Below are 21,952 nucleotides of genomic sequence, written 5' to 3' on the forward strand. Positions count from 1 at the left end.
CAGTTTTACAGCTGATAAAAGTTTAATGGAAACTTAACACTTTTTCCCTTCCTTACAAATGGTTTATTTAGCCTTTGAATTTGAAATAAAATTATATATCTAATTCTCCTTTGTACTCCTTCATTGTTTCCTCTATAACATCTGCTTTAGAGCATCATTAAACTGGTGAAAACACAAGTTAGAATAAAATCAAATAACTGGTGTAAAATGATTAACGTACAATATCACATGCAACAACTTTTCTGTAAGTTCAACCTAAATTTAGGAAGTCTGATTACAAAAACTAAACAGAAAAAAAAAATGAAAATGAATGTTTCATAATGATTTTTAGAATATACATTAAAATTTTTTTTTTTTCTGGTTTGCCTGTGTAGTTTTAAAACATTCTAAAATATGATTGTCTTACAAGGAGTAGCTTAGGTGGTATTAAATATATTCAGAGGTATTGTAAGAGGCTGAAGACCTGCTTGCCTAGGAGCTAATCAGCCGTACAGCTTGCTGAAATGTAAAGGAAATGTGGTTGTAACACAGTCCTGAAAATCATGTTTTATGTTGTTTAAAACTAAAAGTTTCTATCTCTTTTGAATTAAAATGTAAATAGTTGCTCCTTTCTGTTTCTTTTCTAGTGTGTCTGCTGGTACATGCAGATATTTGTACGTGTATATGTGTATGCATAAAAAAGTTGTAGTTAGAAAACAAGATCATATTTGCATTCAATCTTATTTTGAAACGATTCTGATTAAATTGCTTCTAAATTACTTCAGTGTGAGAATTGGATCAGAGTCAGATGACTTACTGTTCCAGTCTGAATCCTAAAGTATATTAATGAACATCTCTTAAATTACTTTTCTTCTTTGAAATGTGAATAATGTAGAAGATTATTAGGTGAAATAGGAGATAAACCAGCATTTGTTAAAGATGTATCAGCTGTATCAGCTTAACTACTTATCTCATTATGTAACTCTAACACATGAGAAAACTTAATGTGAAAGTATGGGGTTTTTTTTATCCGGACCTATACATGATGGCATTTTTCAGTGGTGCTTCATATCTTCCATAGAAGCATCAGATTTATGTATGTCCTTAGATACAGTATTGACAATGATCACAGAGTTTATATCATGGGGAGTTCAGTGATCACAGACTTTATATAAGAGGGAGTTATTCAGAACTTCAGCTACTGAAGCAGCATAAAATTCAACCAAATTTAACTGACACACTTTTTCGTAGGAAAAATTCAGTTCAGTGGTTTTGCAGAATTTGTTTTTGTTCTTGTGCTTTTTTGTCTGACATTGAATTCACCTGCTTATAATATATCCCCTGTGGGAAAACCAGTGTAGAAGCCGCTGAGTTTTTCCCTCTTACATTTTTATTTTAAGACGCAAGTTGGATCAATGGACAAAACTAAATTAACAACTCAGTAGATTTAATGCAAACTTTGAAGTTCAGTCATGAAGTTCTTTAAAATCCTTAGGGGGGAAAGAAATAGTGAATTTGAAACAGGAAAATGGGCTGATTCATTCCATTAGCGAACCACCAGGTTGAAACAACAGCAGAATAGGTACATGCTGAATGATCACAGCTCCTATGGAGTCTGTGCTGGCACAGCTCTTTCACAGAGTTGAAAGCAATTCATTCATATAAGATATCCTATAGCGGTGTCTGCACAGCTGGAATGAGAATCTTTTGGTCCATTTTGGATTTAGCAAACAGCTGAGCAACGTGTTGCATTTTTAAAACAACATATGTTATCATTGGAAAAACTTTTAGTGTTTGTGGGTTCTACAAATCTGTGTGTTTGCTTCAAAAATTCAAATTTGCCTGTAGCTTTGGCAGGAGCAGTCATCTTTTTTTGTTTCAGCTGATCAGAAATGAATCTCAGAAGATGATATTTAGGTAGCCTTTTTAAATAAAATGATCTGATTGGTTTATTCAGAAAGAAACAGAAATCTTCAAGGTATGTCTCTTTTGGATAATTTTCTGAATGCAAATTCCATGTGCTTCTTACTCCACCATGTGGCACTGAGAATTTAATGCTAGAGAGCTACTGCCACCTAACAAACTTTCTACTGATCAGTTTATTTTAAGGACAACTAAAGAAGATGTTGTATTCGACAAAACAGTCTAACAGCAACCACACAGATAAATCAATTCAGATTCCTCAGGGCATAGTAATGAAAAAAAGACTCGAATGGAGTAAAGCTTAAAACAATATTCCAGAAGAACGATTATTTGTTTACGTGTTTGATCTCACTGCCCAACTGAACTTTCTTTCATTCTTATATATATATATACACACATACACACATCAAGGTAATACAAGGAATGAAGTCATCATTGCAGAAATTTGCCAGTTGCGGACTTTTCTCAAGTGATCTTTAACTGATAGGAAGACAAGACTTCTGTACTGAAAGTATTACATTTATATGACAAAATATTTTTCAAATAATTATTTGTAACTTTATTATTAAATAACAACTTTTAGTGGGGGAGAGAGACTCTCAGCTTTGTAATTCTACTTAGTCTGAGACATGGCCTGCTTTTTCATATTAGGGGACAAACAACTGAATGTACCAAAAAAATTGTCTGTTGTTCTTCCTGTAGACTTATGTAAAATGCAATGTGGAAAATAAATGAACAACATCATATCTGTCAGCAATAAATACCATACCTTGTTTTCTCAATAAGCTCCTTAATTACACTTGTGTAGCAGCATGCACTACGTATCTGACTATTTCCTAAGTGAAAATGCTTTTTAATCTGTTGTTAAAATATCATTGTGGTATGTTTGAAAGCAAAGTAAATATGATGCTATAATGGCAGAGTTGTTCAGTTACGTGATGTCTTACTTAATGAGCATAGTACTATGCATCATTGCCTTCAGACTAATACTTTGGGGCAAAGAATTCACAACTGTCTACTTAGTAAACTGTGTAACGTTGAAGATATTTACGCCTACTTTTCCTGCATTGCAAATTTAGAGAATTGTCTTGCTCAGCTGTGTGTAGAATATCAGTGGTCAGAAAGGAACTAGCTGGTAAACATTATTCAGAAATGTAAGCTCATATTTTGTTAAGTAATTAATCTTGAATATATATTCAGAATTCTGTACTATATAGGTTCTTACTCTCTAATCATCTCCATAGCATCCAAACACCTTGTAGTGCACTAAGTGGTTAATATCTGTCATGTCCAATTCATTAAATCTTTCCTCATCAGTCATGTTTCTATCCTCTAATGATTTGCTGTTCTCCCTTGCACTCTCTTCAGTTACAGTTTCTTGGAAGGCAGTTCCCAGAACTAGATACACTCTTCATGTTGAGAGCTTACCAGTGCTGAGTAGAAGGATTACTTGTTTGACTTTCGAGCTATATCATCATTTTGTACATATAAAATTATGTAATTTTCTACATTTTTTGCAAAAGTATTTGGTTGTCATTGGCTTTTGATAACATCATTCAGCTCTTGATACACTAAAATTTCCAATTTCTCTTTCTTTCTTTTTACACTTTTAAAGATGAATACTTTAACTTAATTTTTCTAATCTTACGTTACCTTCCTCATCCTTTCAGAGTTCTCAGAGGTAACCACTAAGAGTTTTGAAATTGCCTCAGACCTGCTTTTTAATATTTCCTAGAATGAGGATCTTCCAGTTTATAAGATCAGACTTATCAGATTGCTCTCTAAATATTGTTGGTTTTTTTTTCTCACCTTTGTACATCAGGCTGAGATTTGACTCCTTAGAAACCAATAGGAATTGGCTAGCAGTTACTAGCAATTGAATTGTAAATGATCAGTACTGTTAGGCTCAGTATTTTATAATGATTCTATATCTATACCTGAACCATTACTGAAATAAGCTAAAGTGAGGTTAAACTGAGCACCATTCTTGAGACCTCAGCTATGCTGACCGAATGCTATTTACAGGTATATAAATCAGAAAAAACTAATACACCAAGAGGAACTGACAAGCTATTCTCTGCAATTCAATTAAACACATATTGTATGCAATTTTTTAAAAAATAAATATTGGGTTTTTTTCTGTGTCTTCACATGAGTTGATGTGTTTTTATGAACTACATGAGCAAAACACAGCCAGAGCTGCAACTTTGTTTCTAGACAATTTTGATATAAGAGTTATGTGAAGGACTCGTTCATTGCAGAGGTAAACTGGCATATAGAGTTCATAATGAATTAGTTTACACAAAAGCAGAGAACTAGTTGTTCACCATTCTGCCCGAATCATGTCATATTATCCACCTTACTGTGCAGAGCTCAGAGTTGCTGGCCATTCCAAGGCTTTTCAGGCGGTAGATCTTAGTGAAATCCACAGTAGAAAAGTGATGTACTGTGCTAAAATTAGAACTTGTTTTCCTAGAACAACCAGTGGAAGAGATTGAAATTAATCTAATGGTCCTGGGCTCTGGAACCACCACTCAGTGCTGAAATACTTACTAGTCAGGCTGTGTAATTTTCAGTTAAGAGTTAAACACTCTTTTATTGGCCAATGTTAGTGTTGCCTGATCTATTTTGTTGGAGGATGTGGAATATGAAGAGGCTAGCATGGGTATAGTAAAAGATGGTATAACTGCTTAGTGCGTTCCTAGTTTACTTTGTAAGCATGTTTTGCACAGTGCGTTCTTCTTAAAAGAGTCTGTGCAAAAGGACTAGACTGAGAAGTTGCTAGACAGGAAAAGTATCTTGTGAGGAAAGGACCAACCCTGCAAGGTCAGCGAGAATGATTAAAAAAAAAAAAAAAAAAAAATGTGTACTGCGTATCATCCAAGAGATCCAAGTGACCTCTCTTTAAAGGGCTACCTGGCTCTAATGTTTGGTTCTAAACCTTTGCTTTAGATCCAAAAGCCTTTTGATGTCTTCCCAGAATTAAGCTTCCCGTGGAGAAAACGGGACATGCTTCTCTCTGAGGATCAGGCCAGTTTATGATCCTGTCACAGAATGGAAATAACCCTTTTGTTCAGGAACAAGTTTTAGAAATCAGGTTTTCAAATAGTAAACACTTTTTCAATGAATTATTGTTCTCCTACAGTGGACTTTAAAAGGAAAAAGAGATCAGAAAGAAGGGAAAATTTTGGTTAATTCTGACAGTTTGTTTTCAACCTAATCATTTTGCTGCAAGTTTTTAATTACCAGTAATTCATGAAGTTTACTGTATTTTCTTGTGCAAGTTTATATGTCAAATTCAGACTAGGAAACTGGCCACTGTCATTTCAGTGTTATGTCCATTGAAAATATTTTATCTATTAGATGTTCACTCTAAGTTCAAATGATATCAGTATATAAATCACCCCTTTTCCAACTGGGAATGTGTTAGTACACATATCATTTGAATCTTTTTTCTTGTGGATTTGTCCAGCTTTTGAGAAGGTTTAATTTGCTGACCTTGCCAGCAGAGTCATCTCTGAATACAGTGCAAGTCTTCCTTGTATTATGAATTTCTGGCAACCAGTGTAAGGAAATACAGTGAGGTCAGGCAACTTGAAATTTAGGCAGTTTGGAGCATAATGTGCAGTATCAGATATGCTTCTTGTAGCCTTGGCCTGTTCCTGAAGATAACAGAACCAGCAGGGACTTCTTCCTTCTTAAAGAGCAGACAAAATAAGCAAGGTGAACTCTGGTTCTGAGACATAAAATGGTATCCTCAACCTGCCCTAAGAAAGCAGTTTCACCAATGTTTTAACACTTTTATTGGGTTTTTTTCAGCCTCTCTTTCAAACTTTTTGGCAATTTGCTGATACTCCATTGACTGGGAATGTTATCATAGTGCAGTCTTTTCAGTGTTAATCATACAAAGATCTGTTTGTGCATATTAGATGTAGACTACAGCTACCTTGTCCCACAATTTCAGTTAACATATGCTCTTATGTTTTGTTATTTTTATTCTTTGATTATAACTAAATCATTTCCTTTTAATTAAATATCTGAAGGTTTTTTCCAGATTTATTTCCATTGTTCTAATTTTGCTGAACATTGCGGTCTGGCATTTCTCTATTTTATTGAATACTTCAACTGATTCTCTGATTATGTTGTCAGGTATTGATATGTAGTGACATTTAGTCAAGCCTTATAGTTCAAGGTTTGTCTTTACGCTCTATTAGCTTTTTAAAAAAATGTTGTTATAGATGCATTAGATTGCAGGTAGCTTTGTAACACATTATCTCAGGTATTAAGTGAAAGAACTTTAAGGTTAGTTCTTTTGGCTTTCGTTTCTCTGATTCAAGGTATAAAAGGCTCTTCAAGGACCAGCTACAGCACCAATTCTCTGCTTTTTGATGTCAGTGTAGCCAGGCTGTCTTCATTTCACTGTTCACCTTCTAAAAATCAAGATTAGTAATGGAGAGAAATAATGGATTGAATGCCCCTGAGACGAAATCCTTTTACTCTAGAAGCAGTCCTCATTACAATAGTTTAATCTTATATATATCATTTGGTTTATATATATATATACACATATATACACACATATTTATATATACACATACATATGTGAATATATAAATTTTCCAAATTATTAAACTATTTTTAAAAAATGCTTAACAATGAGTGGTGGAAAATGAGAATCCATAACCTGTGGTATGGAATAATTTAAGCATAGTGGTATATGTTAGTTACATACCCTACATTATACTGCATTATGCAAGAAATGAAAGGAAGACAGTTCTTGCTGTCTTGATTTTACTCTCTGTTAAAAAACAATATAAACAGGAAGCATTGCAGAGAATGGAGGCAACAATAGTAGAAATGAAGAAAATTGGTATTTTCTTATGGAAATTTAGAAGAAGACTGTAATAAATTCATGAGTCAAAAGGGGTGATATATAAAAAAGAACATCAAATTGGTCATGTCAAAATTTAATGATAAAAAGGAGCACAGACAGGTGTCATAAATTATCTTGTATCTATTCAGGACCAGTTTAATCCTTCTACTAATACTGTGAGCAGCAGTGGCAATTACAGAAAATCTTTTCTTGATGTAATCTTTTCTACTGTTCTTTCATGCTTTCCTCTAATGTGCTTGTTCCCTCTAATTCCGTATTTTGATGTCAGAGAAGGTGATGCTTCATCTCTCTCCTGCAGAGCAATTTTAAAAAGGGAAGATAGAACAATCTCCGTGGAATGTCCCATAATACCTAATTATTAAAACCCTCCTCTTATCTCTACTGTGCTGTCCTGACCTATTCAGATAAGAATTGTTCAATTATATGCTTTCCAGAGTGACTCTGAGGTTCAGCAAAGTAAACTGGAAAATGTAGCACAAAATCAGAATTAATTGATGAGGTGCTCTAAAGGCAGAAGCAAACAGTTGAAATACCAGAGGTGATATAATATATTCCTTTGACATTCAGACTCACAAGTTCTTTGTATATACAATTCTGATTTAAAAGACATCAAGAAATGAGTTGACGAATTCTGAGTCACTGTCAATAACTTGGTCCATTTGCTGTACAAACAATAAATAATTCTTTTACACTCCTTGTACTCTTCCAGAGGGAAATTCTAAACAAGCGGAAAAGAAATATTCTCAACTATTAAATAAGCCTTCTCTCCTTGTATTACATTGTACTTGCAGTTGACCCTTCCTGGTTTTCTCAAAAGTAGTAAAATATCGTATCTAGAAAATTCCAGTACTTGCTCCAAATGTAACTGACCATTCAATAATGGCTTTCACAATGTGAAAAAAAAAATGCTCACTCTGAAAAGTAGAAAAAGTACAAGTATGATAAACTTAGATGAAAAATTTCCTGTCAATTGACAGCTTTCTGTCAATCATTTTGCTTTTACAAATGCTTTCCTGCAGAAAAATATTTTATTTCTCTAAAGAATACTAGGTAGTTGAGACTCATAAAAATATTTTCTTAATTTTCTTTTTTGTAAGTCTTTATCTTCTAAAATGTATTTTAATGTATTTCTAATACAACTTGTGAGAAACTGCTTTAAATCTAGTATTATTACATACATGTTACATTTGCATGCAAGTTGTCACCTTGCAATACCCCTATACAGTAGAGCGAATGATGTACCCTGCTTTGTAATTAACAGCCTATGAAAGTGTGATTAACATATAATTTGATACTGATTTTTACTGATAATCAAACTTTAAGAACCACATTACAATTGGAAACAGATTTTCCTCATTTGCATAATTCTTTAAAGTTATACTCCTCTTTTCTTTTTTGAACTACACAAATTTCATATTTTAGAAGTAACTGGAGTATAAAGGTAAATGCTTGTGCATATATTTAAATTTACAGCTAGTTTTGAGTATATCTGCGAAGTGCTTGTAAAACATAGAAAAAAAATCTAAAATCACTTTTTCTTGCATCAGTATAAGCCTTAAATATCTTTCCTGGTGGGGAAATATCCTGTATTTCTTTTCAATTCATACAGCAATTGCCCTTAGTGCTGCTTGTCTAGCAATTCCAATTACACCAGATTCTCATTTTCTAACAATTTCAGTGTGAAATTATTTGGATTACTCTGAATTATGTTGTAGCAATATATATTACATTAATTGTTTTCCACTGCATTGTCTTATCCAGCATTGCTTAAGTTGATTGTTTCTTCTTGTAAGGTTGAATAATGACAAGCCAAGAAAGCTGATATTTTTATTGTGGTGATTTGATCCCAAACTGGTTCTTGCAGAAAGTGAAAACCAGAAATGTTAGAAAATGGATAAAGGCAGTGCATTAATGTCCTACATGTCATTATGCATTTACCATATCTACAGACACTGAAGACAGATTCTGGTTAGTAATATGCCACAAATTGAATAATATCCTATATATAACACAACATCTGTGGGATGGAAATATTGTTATACATAGAAGATACTTTGATCAGATTTCTCTCAACTCTACTGATGACACTGTGAAAATAATAAACAAGACACGGGAATAGCAAAGGAAATCACTTTTCTGTTTGTGTTTTTCTTTTCGACAATTACTTTTCGGTTTTCTTCCCAATGAAGATAGTTGCTTTTCTTCCGAAGAAAGAACTTTTTTGTATTTTTGTCTGCAGTTTAGTCGCAATTTCCTTAGCAAATTTATGTCATTATTGTCACAGAGTCAGAGTTATATGTTCAAGTAGGAGAAGGAATTATTATGTTCAAGAGAAACTAAACTGGATAATTTACAGGGCAGCAAACAAATAACTCTTTATAGTATTCTCCAATTATCCAATATGTACTGTGTATCTTTTATTTTAATATGCTTCAAAATTAACTATTCCAAATAATCCTAACAAGATAAAAGTTTTCTTCAGACACTTATTATTATTGTCTTTGTTTTTCAACAGAAAATACAGTCTGAATTAACAAGCCATGAGATTAGTTTGGAAGAAACGAAGAAACGGAACCGGGGTAAAGAGGCTGCGAAAAGAGTTTTTTCCCAAATCGATGTGGCGCAGGTACGCCGATTCTACTTCCTGCGTCTTTCCGTCGCTCGCGCAAACGAGTACCGTTAGTATTGCTGTTACCACAGTAAGAAATATTCTCAAGATCTCTCTTATATTTTAGCCGCTGCTTTCTAGCTAGGGAGTTGGTGTGGGTAAGGCGTACCGCCCGTGTTTTCTTCCTGCCGGTTGTTTCTTAGGGTGCGCCTAAGCAGCGGGCAGCAGCCCCAGAGCGTGAGGAGCCGTCAGGGCTCCGCGGCACCGCAGCGATGCTCTTTGGTGTACCGTGCAACGCACGTAAAAATCCTTAGAGTTAAAAGTATTTGGGAAGGTGGGCAGAATAGCGTTTAAGAGATAAAAGCTATAATTTGAATGTTTTCTTTGTACTGTGTATTTCTTACATCTTCATTTATACTTCACATTGTAAGGGCTATGAGGAGAGTACTAAAATCCATGCTGAGCAACATATTGCAGTCACTGATTTAAAATGCTAGCTAATGTTTTATTTCATCCAGATTAATAGACATAAAAAGACCTGTTTGAAATTGAAGAAGGCTTGATTAATGCTTAGGAACAATACTCTGGTTTTAACCCATTAATCTGCCCAGGGTTCTTGACTGTTTTGCTTCTTTTATTTTTGACATGAGTGCCAGAGTTCACCAGGTTGCAAACCAAATTGTTGTTGTTATTATTGTTAGCTGTGTCAAAATTTGTTGGCAGGGAAGGACAAAGAATTTGCTTACAGTATTAACAGTAGACAAGGCCATCTCTTCCTCTTTGTCAGATACTTCCAGGTATCGGGGTTTTAGTTTTTTACCTTATTAAGGATAACTTTACCAAGCTTTTCGTGAAGATCCTTTTTTTGCAAGTATTCTGGTGATGAGACCTAGAAGAACGTAGAAGCTGTGGAGACAGCTTTTTGCAAGGTCATTTAATTCAAAATGCACAAGTTACTCTTTTAATGTTTCCTCTCATCTACAAGACTAGCTTTTCTGTGATGAGGATATGTATGTATGGATATGTATTCCCTCTTTTTCTGCCTGCCTTCACCTGATGGTCTCTGTAGGAACTCTGAAGGTGCCCACATTTCATCAGTGAAGTGCAGGCATCATATGATGCTTTCTGTCTATATGTTTATACATCCAACAGCATGCAAGGGAGCACTGCCCTTTTTAGATGTACACTTTGTTTCTTAATCAAAGGAACAAAGAAAGTTTCTTAATGAAAGAAGTGATACAGCAGACAAATGAGAGTTTAGAGCCTGCTTGTCGTAGATAAAGCTTTGTTTGTTTTCTGCAATGCTTTACTTAATTTTGGGCAGAATTGAGTATCATTTGCCCTTTTTAGCATTCAGCACTGTGCAATCTTTCAGTGACTCTTCACATATGGTTTTCATTTTCTGTAGCATTAGTATCTCCAGTCTCTCTCCTTTCCAGATCATTTTTTAATGCCTTGACCAACACAAATTGTAACAGATACTGATGGACATTGCAAGCTTTCCATAGGACTTGATCTTCATCAAGTTGAAGTGTCACAAGATGAAAAACTAATTAAGTATGAATTTAGTATATGCAAACACTCTGAAGAAAAATGAGTCCATTTACGCATACTCTTTGCTTCCTATTTTTATTAATTTAGCCAATTACTTATCCAGGAAAAGACTTCCTTTCTTACCCTTTTGAATCTCAGTTTCACTAAGTGTTTAATGGGGGAACATTGTCAGAATAGTCATCTAAGTACTCTGTGTTACCCAGAGTTGTCATCTTCATATGATTATTGGCTCTTTCAGAGAAATCTAATAGACAGGGGAGGCATGATTTCCCTTCTCAAAAGCTAAGATGATTTTTACTATTACCCTATATTTCTATATGTAGGCTAATTATGTTTCTTACTATAGTTTTTCTCAGTTTGTGTAGTACAGACAAGAGATTTGTAGGTATGAAGTGTCCAGGATTTGAAGAAAGAAAAAATCACAAGTGTATTTGCAAATGTTGAGTTCTTATTTAATTATTTATCCATTTCTTGATGATAGCCTACTTTTAAAACTGTAGGAAGGCATGTGCTACTGGAAGTTTGCTGTGTCATCCTATCAGGACATGATTTCTTAGTCCTGTAAATAATTACATGCCTATTCTTTACTTTATTTTTAATTATTTCCCCTCCTCTGAGGTAGAGACCATGTAAGTGAGAAATATAATTAGTTGACGAAGATAATGAATTCTGAAAATTGTGAAATTAGAAACCATGCTTGTCACAAATTTTACTGCCTTCAAATTACTTTCCTTTTTTCTCTAGGTTATAGCTTTTGAAATGAAAATAGAGATCAATTTTGTACTTCAAATCTCAGTTTCAGTGCCAGACCTACTTACTGCCGAGAAACTTTAGTTGTGTTTCACTGAGGGACCAAAAGATTTACTCAATGCTATGAAGCAGCATCATAGCAGAGAGATGATGAGCATTCACTCTTGAACTCTTCTTTGTACCAAGCTTAAGCCATTAAACCTCTCTCCTCATCCCCCAGCCCCTAACATTTTACATGTCAGACAATAGGTGAATTCTTCCTTTCTTCAGCTGAATTTATGTGCTCTCTTGTCACTGGCTCTGCTGCATCCTTGATGTCCGTGATGAGGCAAGAATTTTCCTCCTCTTGTGGAAACTAAGATTCTCCGCAGCTGATATTTTCCCCAAAAGATTTTGGTTCTTCAAATGCAGCATGGGAAAATGTACTGATTGATAGTGGATTCTCAGCATTCTGAAACCGATCTAAGACTTACCTTCAATATTGATTTAACTGCACGTGTACTACTCACCCATGTTTGCTTTTCAGAAAAAGCTGCAGGATGTGACCATGAAGTTTCGCTTGTTCCAGAAGCCAGCCAATTTCGAGCAGCGTCTGCAAGAATGTAAAAGGATTTTAGATGAAGTGAAATTGCAGGTGCCCAAGTTGGAGATGAAGAGTGTTGAGCAGGAGGTGGTGCAATCACAGCTGGATCACTGCATGGTGAATATATAAAGATCCTGTTTTCCTATTCATTTTCTAACTATTCTATCCTTCCAATTTAAAATATCTTTAATGATGTTTTCAGTATTTGTTTGCGAATTATTAGAAGACAGTCCGAGAGAGATTTAAGAGCAAAGTTATGCAATGAAAGTTACAGGAACCTTTTTCAAATTAGACATATGTATGGAGAGGGGTTGATGAAAAGGGATTGATTTTTATTGCCGCACTTCTTTCCTTGCTTGGAAATGAGATTAGAAGAACATTGTCCACTTAAAATTCAATGTTAAAGTTAATTTTAAGGTTAAAGTAAAAAGATGGTGAAATAGCTCCAACATCTTTTCCAGTCTTAGAGTAACTTTTACCATTCTGTGTAGTATTTATTCTCTGTTCTCCTGTCATGCTAAAGACCCTCTCAGAAGCATGGAGTACTAATTGAGTGAAAATGTTTGGAAATGTGGAAAAAGCTAAAAATTATATAATGTTGCTCAGATTTCAGGATGAGAAACAAAATATCAGTTATTGATAAAACTGGAAAAAATCAATTATCAAAATATTTCAGTCAAGTTTTAAACGGTGATCGTGCACTTTCTCTATATGACAGTATAAGTCAGGATGCCTTTTCTAATTCCCCCCTTTCTCTACTTAAAGATTCTGATAATGGTTCTGTTTTTAAAAAATCCAGTCATATATCCCATCAGTTGTTGGCCAGTGTGCATCATGCAAGCTTCCTAACTTGCTGATGACTACTTATTAGTGTTGAAGAATGTATCTATCATATAAGGCACCTAAGATCCCTTGAACTGCAAGGTAGTATGTAAATAGAAAATAAAATAGTAACAATTTTGAGAATCATCTTAATTAACCTTAGATTGCAGAGAAAATGTGCTTTTTTTTTTTTTTTTTTCCCCCCCTTGTCAGATCTTCTGGGAAAAAAGTCTTGCCTTTACCTATACTGTCAAGACATGCAAGACACAGATTTTCCATTGTGGTGACATACTACTACTAAGGGAAAAGCTCAAAAAAATAGGAATGAAAAAGTACAGTATAGTTTATTTTGCAGTTCTGTCAAAGGGTACAAGGCAGTAAGTTTAATTTCCAGCATGTCACAGCAAAATGTGTGAACACAGAATTAAGCTAGACAACTCAGCAATAAAACTTCTCAACAGTTTAACGTTTGCCATTCTTCACCTACCTATGTGATAATGGATCCTCTGTATCTCTGTGGGGTCTTCTTCCAATGCAGAGTTCACTAGAATTCCTGTGTCACAACAGAATTCAAATTTAAATTAAATAGAAATATAAGTTCTTCTGCACTAGTTATATCAATGTTAATGTGGGCATTTATGTGGCTATTAAATGGCTTGGGATACCAAGTCATAGGTTTAATTGCAGTTGTCACACTCAGACTTTCTGCATATGGAAAGAAAGGACAATGCTTATCTCTTTCTTAGTATCACCCTTTTGAAATATAAACAGTATGTATTGTGCTTACAGATTGTTTGCATTCCAGTGCTTACCAAACAGCTGTTTTGCCTTGTTTTTCTGCTGAGTTATTGAAATAGTACAGGAATAAGTAGTGAGTTATTAAATATTTTTTTACTTAAACTTGTTTTATTAGTTTTTCATGTAGATTTTTATTTAATTATTTAATTAAATATTATTTAATTTGGTAAACAAGGTTAAACACAGTACAAGTAGGGGAAAACCCTACTGGTCTCCAACAAGTTGTATGAAAAACTGTCAGATTTCTTATTAAACTGACTTTAGTGGTTCTGTATAGTTAAATATATCCAACAAGCCATATGAGATGATAGAAAACGTCTATTGTTGTTTTAAATATTGCATTATCTAAATCAGTTTGAAAACAACCTTTATCGTATATTATTACAATTAGTGATGGCCTATATTTTCTTGTCTGTAATAACACTTTTGCAGATGCTTCTGCAGACATGTCTTTGAAACCAGTATTAGTAGTGGTAAACTGTTCTGAATCTATTAATTTGGGTTGTAATTTAGAAGGTGTGATTAATTTGTCTTCCAAATATTTTCTTGTATATATTCGGTCTGGGCTTTGTCTATCCTTAGGTCGCACACCTGGCATCTGATGAGCACTTTGAACTCAACTAGCTTTCTAACAGGAGTTGAAGGTGCTCAGCTTGCAGGATGATGATTTTATGCGGCAAACAACACAAAGAATTCTAGTGCATGTGTGTAATAGCTTCCATAGCCTTTTCCCTTTTGCTCTTTTTAACTGTGGTGCTTCTGTTCCATATTCTGATTTGATTAGAAATTATATAAAAGCTTGAGTGAAGTGAAGTCTGAAGTGGAAACAGTGATAAAAACTGGAAGGCAGATTGTTCAAAAGCAGCAGACAGAGAACCCAAAAGAACTGGATGAAAGACTTACAGCTTTGAAGTTGCAGTATAACGAATTGGGTGCAAAGGTAAGATCTGTGGTTTTATAATGCAAAAGTGTACTCTCGTTTTAACTTGTAAAATGAAAACTAATCTTGGCATGGTCAGTTAACATTCCTTTTTTATTGGTTATTTCCAAGGCCCTCACATTTTCTACATTTTCTAAACAGTGGGACACTAGGAATGATGCCAAAGGCAAATCAACAACAATATTCACTTGTTCTGACTAAAGAAGAAAAAAAAAAAAAGAAAGAAAGCTTTATCAAATTATAAAATGTCATTATTAGAGTCTGAAACTATACTTCCTTACTTAACATCTTCATTTATTTTTGTCTTTCACCTTAGTGTTTTTGGGGAAGAGGGAGGTGTTTCTTTTTAATGGCTCATTAGCAGTTACTAGTTTCAAACACTTCAGAAAAATTTCTGTGATTTTTTTTCATGTTTTATCTTAAATGCTGCCTCGAAAAAGAAGAAGAACCTACCTTTTCATTTCCTTTTGCCTCTGGTTAAACAGATCTTTACTTATTTCATTTCTGTTTGTGGCTGATCAAAAATCTATTGGCTGAAAATTCTTTATATTGCAGCTTTCTTCAGGAGACATTTGCCTGCCACTCCACCTTGCTTCATCTGCACTTTTGAGTTTAACTACACATATACTCAATTCCTTTAACGATTGTTACCTATTTTATATCCCATATAAAACTCTGACTCAGCTGTCCACACACAGTCTTTGGTAAGGACATTTATCTTAATAAATAAACCACATATAATATTGTTTGGTCATCACAATGTGATGAATAACTTTTCCATTGTTTTGTATCTCAGATACCAGCAACCACTTATTTAGAATTTGGTCATTTAGTCACCATCCTCCATTTCACAGGAATTACCAAATTTCTTCAAGCTGGGCAAAAGTGAGTCATCCTTAGTGCTCAGTAGTGAAAAATACATTGCCTTGGAATAGAGCTATTGAGGAAAGTTCTACTTTTTAAAACTATCTGGCTTTCATACAATACTCAGTTTGATGACTGAATATACATTAACATCTAATTAAGAGGACTATATGAGTATTTCTCAATATTCTCTTCATTCATTTCTGCTTAACTTATAGCAAGAACAAATTGTTTTCAGAACATGACAGTCTATTTTGCCTTATAACACGAGTGATAAATTATCATTCGCAAGTAACCTTGCTGAACCAAACATTAATTTCCAGAGCACTGTCATTCCTTGTGTAAAATTTTCATCTGTACATCATCTCTCTGTCTATCTATTCATCTCTCAATGTATCTATTAATGTACAGTTAAATGCAATTACAGTCATGGTTACTAACAGGACATTTTTTTTTACTCAGAATTTTCTCTAGAAGTCAACTGAACAGACGAGGGGAAAGACAGATTACTAATCAATATTAACAAGGCTGTGTTTGAACAAAAAATGCATATCAATCCCTAAAGGCTTAAAGGAAGCTTTCTGCAAATACTGCCATTAACAACTATCTTTAATTAATTTGTTTTCCTTCTCCACTCACTAGATTTATTCACAGAACTTGCAAAAACTTTAGAGTGAATTTGATGCAGTATGTGGCTGAATGCACATATGAGTGAAAGGTATAGTTGTCTGGGGTTTTTTGCTGAAATTTATGCAATTCTAACATACAGAATAGCAGAAAATACAATTCTTTACTTTGCTAGATTATAAATTATTAAGATAAATGAATACATAATCATTAATTATGTAGTAAACTAGTAAAATGAGCCTCCGGTAATTCTGTGTGTCAGTGTGTGGTTTAAGCACATAGTGATCATCAAGCCCCACTCGCTATAGTAGAGTAAAACAGTAAGAGTTCCACAGATAATATTAATTTGGAACTGAATTAAGACAGTTCTCTGTCTTGCTAGAAAATGAAGATAGTGAGAAATATCAGTTGTTTGAGTGTGGATAAAACTGGAGAGTCTGTTTCAGTAAGGTGTAGCTAGCTATCATTCAACATAATATGTTTGTTTTCTCTTTTATTTTACAAAGAGCTACAGCACATATTACTGCATTATAATTAACATAACAACAGAAAGATGCATATCTAATGAAAGGATAAAAATGTGCCATTAGGGAGCCGTTAGTGATCTGAAGTGAGCAATATTGCAAATTAATGTAGGTCAAAAATCCAATATGCTTTGTTTAACTTTGTTTTCCTAGATTTTGTTTTTCACATTTATTTTTACATAGTATGGTAGTTAACTGTTTTAGAGCCACAAATGCTCAGATATAGAGAACTAAAATAATCACTTACCCATTATCAGTCCCAATTGATGTTATTAAGTTTGGAGAATGAAACACTCTTTTTTTTTTTTTTTTTTTTTTTTTTTTTTTTTTGAGAAAAAAAGTATAATAGCTGTAAGTATAAATAAGTCTCAGGACTGAAATGTATAGCTTCAGGGTAAAGACTTACTCATGTGTAGACTCACTTGCATGATTTGGTATGCGTTCGCATATTGTGCTTCAGGAAGGAGCTTCTATTTAAAACAGTCCCTAATAAGTACATTCTTAAGCATGTGGAATGGATTTTATTAAGTGTATGGAAGTGTTGTGTAATGCCTAGCTCTCAGTCAGGAAAATTGTAATCAACAGAATTTTAATTATTTCTAATAATTTCCTACAATATGTACAGCATTTTGTACAGAAAAATGATTTGGCCTATGAGTACTTGAGACTCTCTGAATCTAAAAATTCTTCTCCCCTTTGAAACGGAGGGGAGTTGAAGGTTAGTTTGTTCTGTTTGTTCTCTTTGTTTTTAGCATATACACATAGGGATATAAATTCCTGTCATTAGACTTGTCCAGTCCAGGATTAATCTTCTGGTCCAGGAATGAGTTTTGTATCCTCAGAATACCAAAGTTTGCCCCTGATTTTTGACCAAATATGTCTTCTAACAGTGATCAATGGTTTGAAAAGTAGTAGTAATCTCAATGCAAATAGATTTGAGATGAAATTGCAAGAAGCCAAAATGTCATTTGTGTGTCATCATGCATTAATGATAATAAATATTTCATGCCAGTGCCTGCTTTTGCATTCAGTATTTTCAGGAGGCTTTTGCATTCATTTGCCCATGGTCTCTCTCTCTCTCTGACACACATACCTATAAACATATAGGCACAAACAACTGTATTACAGCTTAGATAAGTTTGTTGGATAGGAGTGCCTGTGTGGTAGGGAATCTGTATAACCCATACACCAAATCTCTCTATGGTGATTCAGCATAAGAGATGGCTATACTCTATAATAGTAAGTGGCAGTAATTAATGATCTTGCTGCCTTCCAAAGGGCCTTGCATGCTGTGTAGGCTATCAGTTACAAGGTCAGATCATTCCTCACTTGCTCACTACTACATGGGAATTTGACTATTAGACTTCGGCTGTAAAATGAAAAGGCTAAACTAAACCTTTATTTTTGCTTTAAATATCTGTGTTTTCCATTTTATTGACAGTAAGTTTTATTTATCCAAAGGTTCCTGCAAGTAAACTATCTAACATAACTAAAATGGCTTTAAAATACAGGAAAAAAAATTATGGCTGTAGCACATATTTGATACCATTGCAGAAAACAGAAGGCCTTAAGAGGGCACTGTTTCCTATTTTTCTTTAGAAATATGTTTTTCTATTCAAAGTATAAAGAAAAACTGATAAAACAGTAACTCCTGGAACATGGGAGTAGTGGAATATTATTTATATGCAGAATATATACATATATATATATATAAAATATATATATATAAAATATATATAATAAATATATATAATCCAAAATTCTCCATGTTTGAGCATATATCAGTAGGGGGCTTTTATAGTCTATGAAGTGTTTACGATTCAGTCACACTTAGGATAATGCATTTTGCCTTGTATTGCTGCTAAGTACCTACGAATACCTTTTTACCATGGCTTGTATTTGTTAGCTGCAATATTTTGATTGTTTCTAATGATCAGAATCACTAATACTGATCAGAGGAGGAAAAAAAAACATGTGGATTCCTGACTCCATGTATGTGAATCTCTATTTAGCTAAAGAGATGAGTTGTGTGGTCTTTCTTGGGGATTTACCTCTAGTTCTTCCTCTCTGTGAACTGTTAACTCTGAGGGCATATTTAATGAATTTGGCATATGAGAAAGCACATAGGGAAGAAGAAGCATTCTGAGATTTTAGTAGCACGTCTCTACTGAGTGATAACGTGACAGGGAACACTTTGTTGCTTATTCTCTGGGAAAATCTGGTCTGTTTACGTGGGGATAGTGAAATTCTCCTTACAGGAGAACTAGGAGGCATCACAAACTTTGATCAGTGTGCCACTGGTTGTATTCAAACAGCTTCAAAGCCCAGAGCTTGGGCTCGTGTGGGGAATGGACTTCAAGGGAAAATTAGAAGGGGTTGGCTATCTAAGGGAACTAGGCATGCAAAAATGCACTGGGAATGAGGAGCAAGAATGTGAAAGGAAACTTACGATGGAAGATGGGGAGGACGATGGAAAAGAAGCCTGAGATTGCTAGCACTACAAACTGCACTTCCTTTAAAAAGTCTGTAGTATATCCTGACGTTCTCACTGTTTTGCCTACTATTAGTAAGCTCCTGTGAACGCCTAGGAAAACGTATCTTTCGCTGTGTTCATTTATTTAGAGGAGAGATGGCTAATTTTTCAGTTAGTACCAACCAGAATCTCAGGGAGGCATTTGAGCTCAGTATACTTTGATTTCCCCCCTCTGTATGAAAGAAAATAAAATCATTATATGACCAAAGCACAAGTGTCCTCATTGCAGAATAGGTGTGAGTCTGATTGTGTACTGGGGACGACTTGCATCCTGCTAAAGTGACAGACACATTTTTTGATAAAGTGATGGGAGCGAGGCAAGACAGCTTGGTAAAGAGAGGGTAATGCAAAATATATGAATTGTTCCACAATGACCCAAATAAATGTTATTAACATTGTTTGCAAATTAGGCATGTTTCTACTGATTTTTTTCTAGTTTGCTTTGAAAAAGGAAAAAAAATGACAAACTCCTATGCAAAAATGCTACATTTGAAGAGTGTGATTCAAGTCACATGCTAAGAAATTCCAAACTTAAGGTTAACTGTGTAGGTTAAGGTTAGGTTAACTGACATCATTCAGTGGCTTTTGTGTTTCAAGTTTTGAGGATTTGTTTGGCAGAGATTTTTTTTTCTGTGTGGCATAACTACATAGAGAAAATCTGAGGGTTCAGTATCACTCTAAAGCCATCTATATGAAAATATACTGTTTGAAGGGGTTTGATATCTATTCTGTGTCTCGAGGAAAGCCTACTAATTCATCTCTTCCAATGTTTGCTAGGCATTACTTCAAAGGGGAGGAGGAGGTTCGCTGAGGTCTGCTGCTAGTTCAAACTCAATGAATTGTTATGCACAGATTGTTTTCTTAGGGTTTTAATACTAACAGCAAAATTACAGGTATTGAGAGAACTAAGTGAAGATTTATAACTGTATTAAAAATAAAAATACAACTTGTCTTGTAAAACTACAAGTTCAGCTGTTACAGAAAAAATGGTGTATAAAAGTGGTATATAAAAGGCATTAAAACACCATGACTGAAGAGTTAAGAAAAACGTCTTTTCTTTCTGCAGGTGACAGAAAAAAAGCAGGAGTTAGAGAAATGCTTGAAATTGTCTCGGAAGCTACGGAAAGAAATTAATGCTCTGACAGAATGGCTTGCAGCGACAGATGCAGAATTGACAAAGAGATCAGCAGTGCAGGGGATGCCTAGCAATTTGGATGCTGAAATTGCCTGGGGCAAGGTAACAATGTAACACTGTACATTCAGATATCTCATCTTTTGCATATTAAAACTTGATAAATAAAGTGAATAAAGACTCTGCTGCATAAATTGGCAGAACTTCAGAACTGCTATGGTATTACCCCATTATAACACTAGTGCTTATAAAAGTAACCATCTTATCTCTGCATATATCCATAGCACACTTCACTTTTCATATTGGAGTAATCTTCATTGAAATAAATTAAAGATTAGGATTTCTTTTTTTGTAGACTACATCAAATTATTTCTCCAGTATCCATGCAAATAGAGATCCAGGTTGGAACATTTGGAGAAGGAGTCTCTTAGGTACCCTATCACTAAACTGAAGAATTTTCCCTCTCTCTCCTTCATTCTGTTCTTTCCATGGCTAGAAAAGTGTTTATTTAGCAGTAAAATAGCTCCAGTAAATGCAAGATTAAGAATGTTAGAGCAGTATATATTCCACATGTTCAAGTAGCAGCCAAGAGGTGAGATATTTGATTTCTTAATCCTTTTATTTTTGAGCTCATTCATTTTTATTCTGGGGATTTCTTAGCTTTTGTGACTTCACCTTGAACTCTTATGTTAGGTTAAAACTCAAAGCCTAAAATGCAGCTTGCCTCAAAATTGCTATGTGTGCTGCAGATTAGATGAAAATTATACAGTATCACTGAGGAATGCAAGAGTTATTCATCAGACTATAGCTACGTATGATGGTAAGGCTTTAGCACAATGTCACTCATCACTAGCTAATCTAGTTTATATTCTGCATATGTAATGAAAATACACATTAACTCAGAACACCAGCAAATTAGGCCACCACTATGCACACATACTAAAATCTGTGCTTTTGAGGAAACTCTGCTTGACATTATCTAAAGCTTCAAAAATCCAAATAACTTTGTGCAGCCAGCAGCATTTTGAGTAAGTGTTCCTGTATCAATTCTAAACAAAACAAAGCAAAAACTTAAGCAGTTTCTTTGTGCAAAGATTTAGCAGTTATCTCTGCTTAATAGGAAGAATCCTTTAAAAATCTTACCAGTTTCTATATGTGTTATATAAATTTTCATGAAAAATATGCAGGCAAACTCACTGCTTCTTTACAAGACTATAGTGGTTTCAAGCACTGGAATAAAATTTGCTTTAGATTTCCTTTTGTTTTTTTGGTCTTTAACCACTGCTTTCATTCTTCGAGCTTGATAAGATGTCTTTAGCCTTGAAATACCCTTAGCTGCTGATTTACGAAACAAGAAAAATTCTGACGCTTTGCAAGTCTTCTGTGAGTTATGTAATCTTTTTTATCATCAGTCTCTAAGA

General features: G+C 34.3%; 1 protein-coding gene across 10 annotated transcripts in view; it reads left to right on the forward strand.

Moving 5' to 3' along the window:
- Positions 1 to 21,952, forward strand: part of DMD (dystrophin) — a 1,316,389-nt gene that overhangs the window by 579,196 nt on the left and 715,241 nt on the right. For all 10 annotated transcript variants that reach the window (XM_062600033.1, XM_062599961.1, XM_062599984.1 and 7 more), the window contains 4 exons: positions 9,312 to 9,422; positions 12,235 to 12,408; positions 14,696 to 14,851; positions 20,466 to 20,636. In XM_062600033.1, coding sequence (XP_062456017.1) covers positions 9,312 to 9,422; positions 12,235 to 12,408; positions 14,696 to 14,851; positions 20,466 to 20,636 — 612 coding nt within the window. The remainder of the gene's footprint in view (positions 1 to 9,311; positions 9,423 to 12,234; positions 12,409 to 14,695; positions 14,852 to 20,465; positions 20,637 to 21,952) is intronic.

This window comes from Rhea pennata, chromosome 1 (genome assembly GCF_028389875.1).
Source record: "Rhea pennata isolate bPtePen1 chromosome 1, bPtePen1.pri, whole genome shotgun sequence".
Lineage (NCBI taxonomy): Eukaryota > Metazoa > Chordata > Aves > Rheiformes > Rheidae > Rhea > Rhea pennata.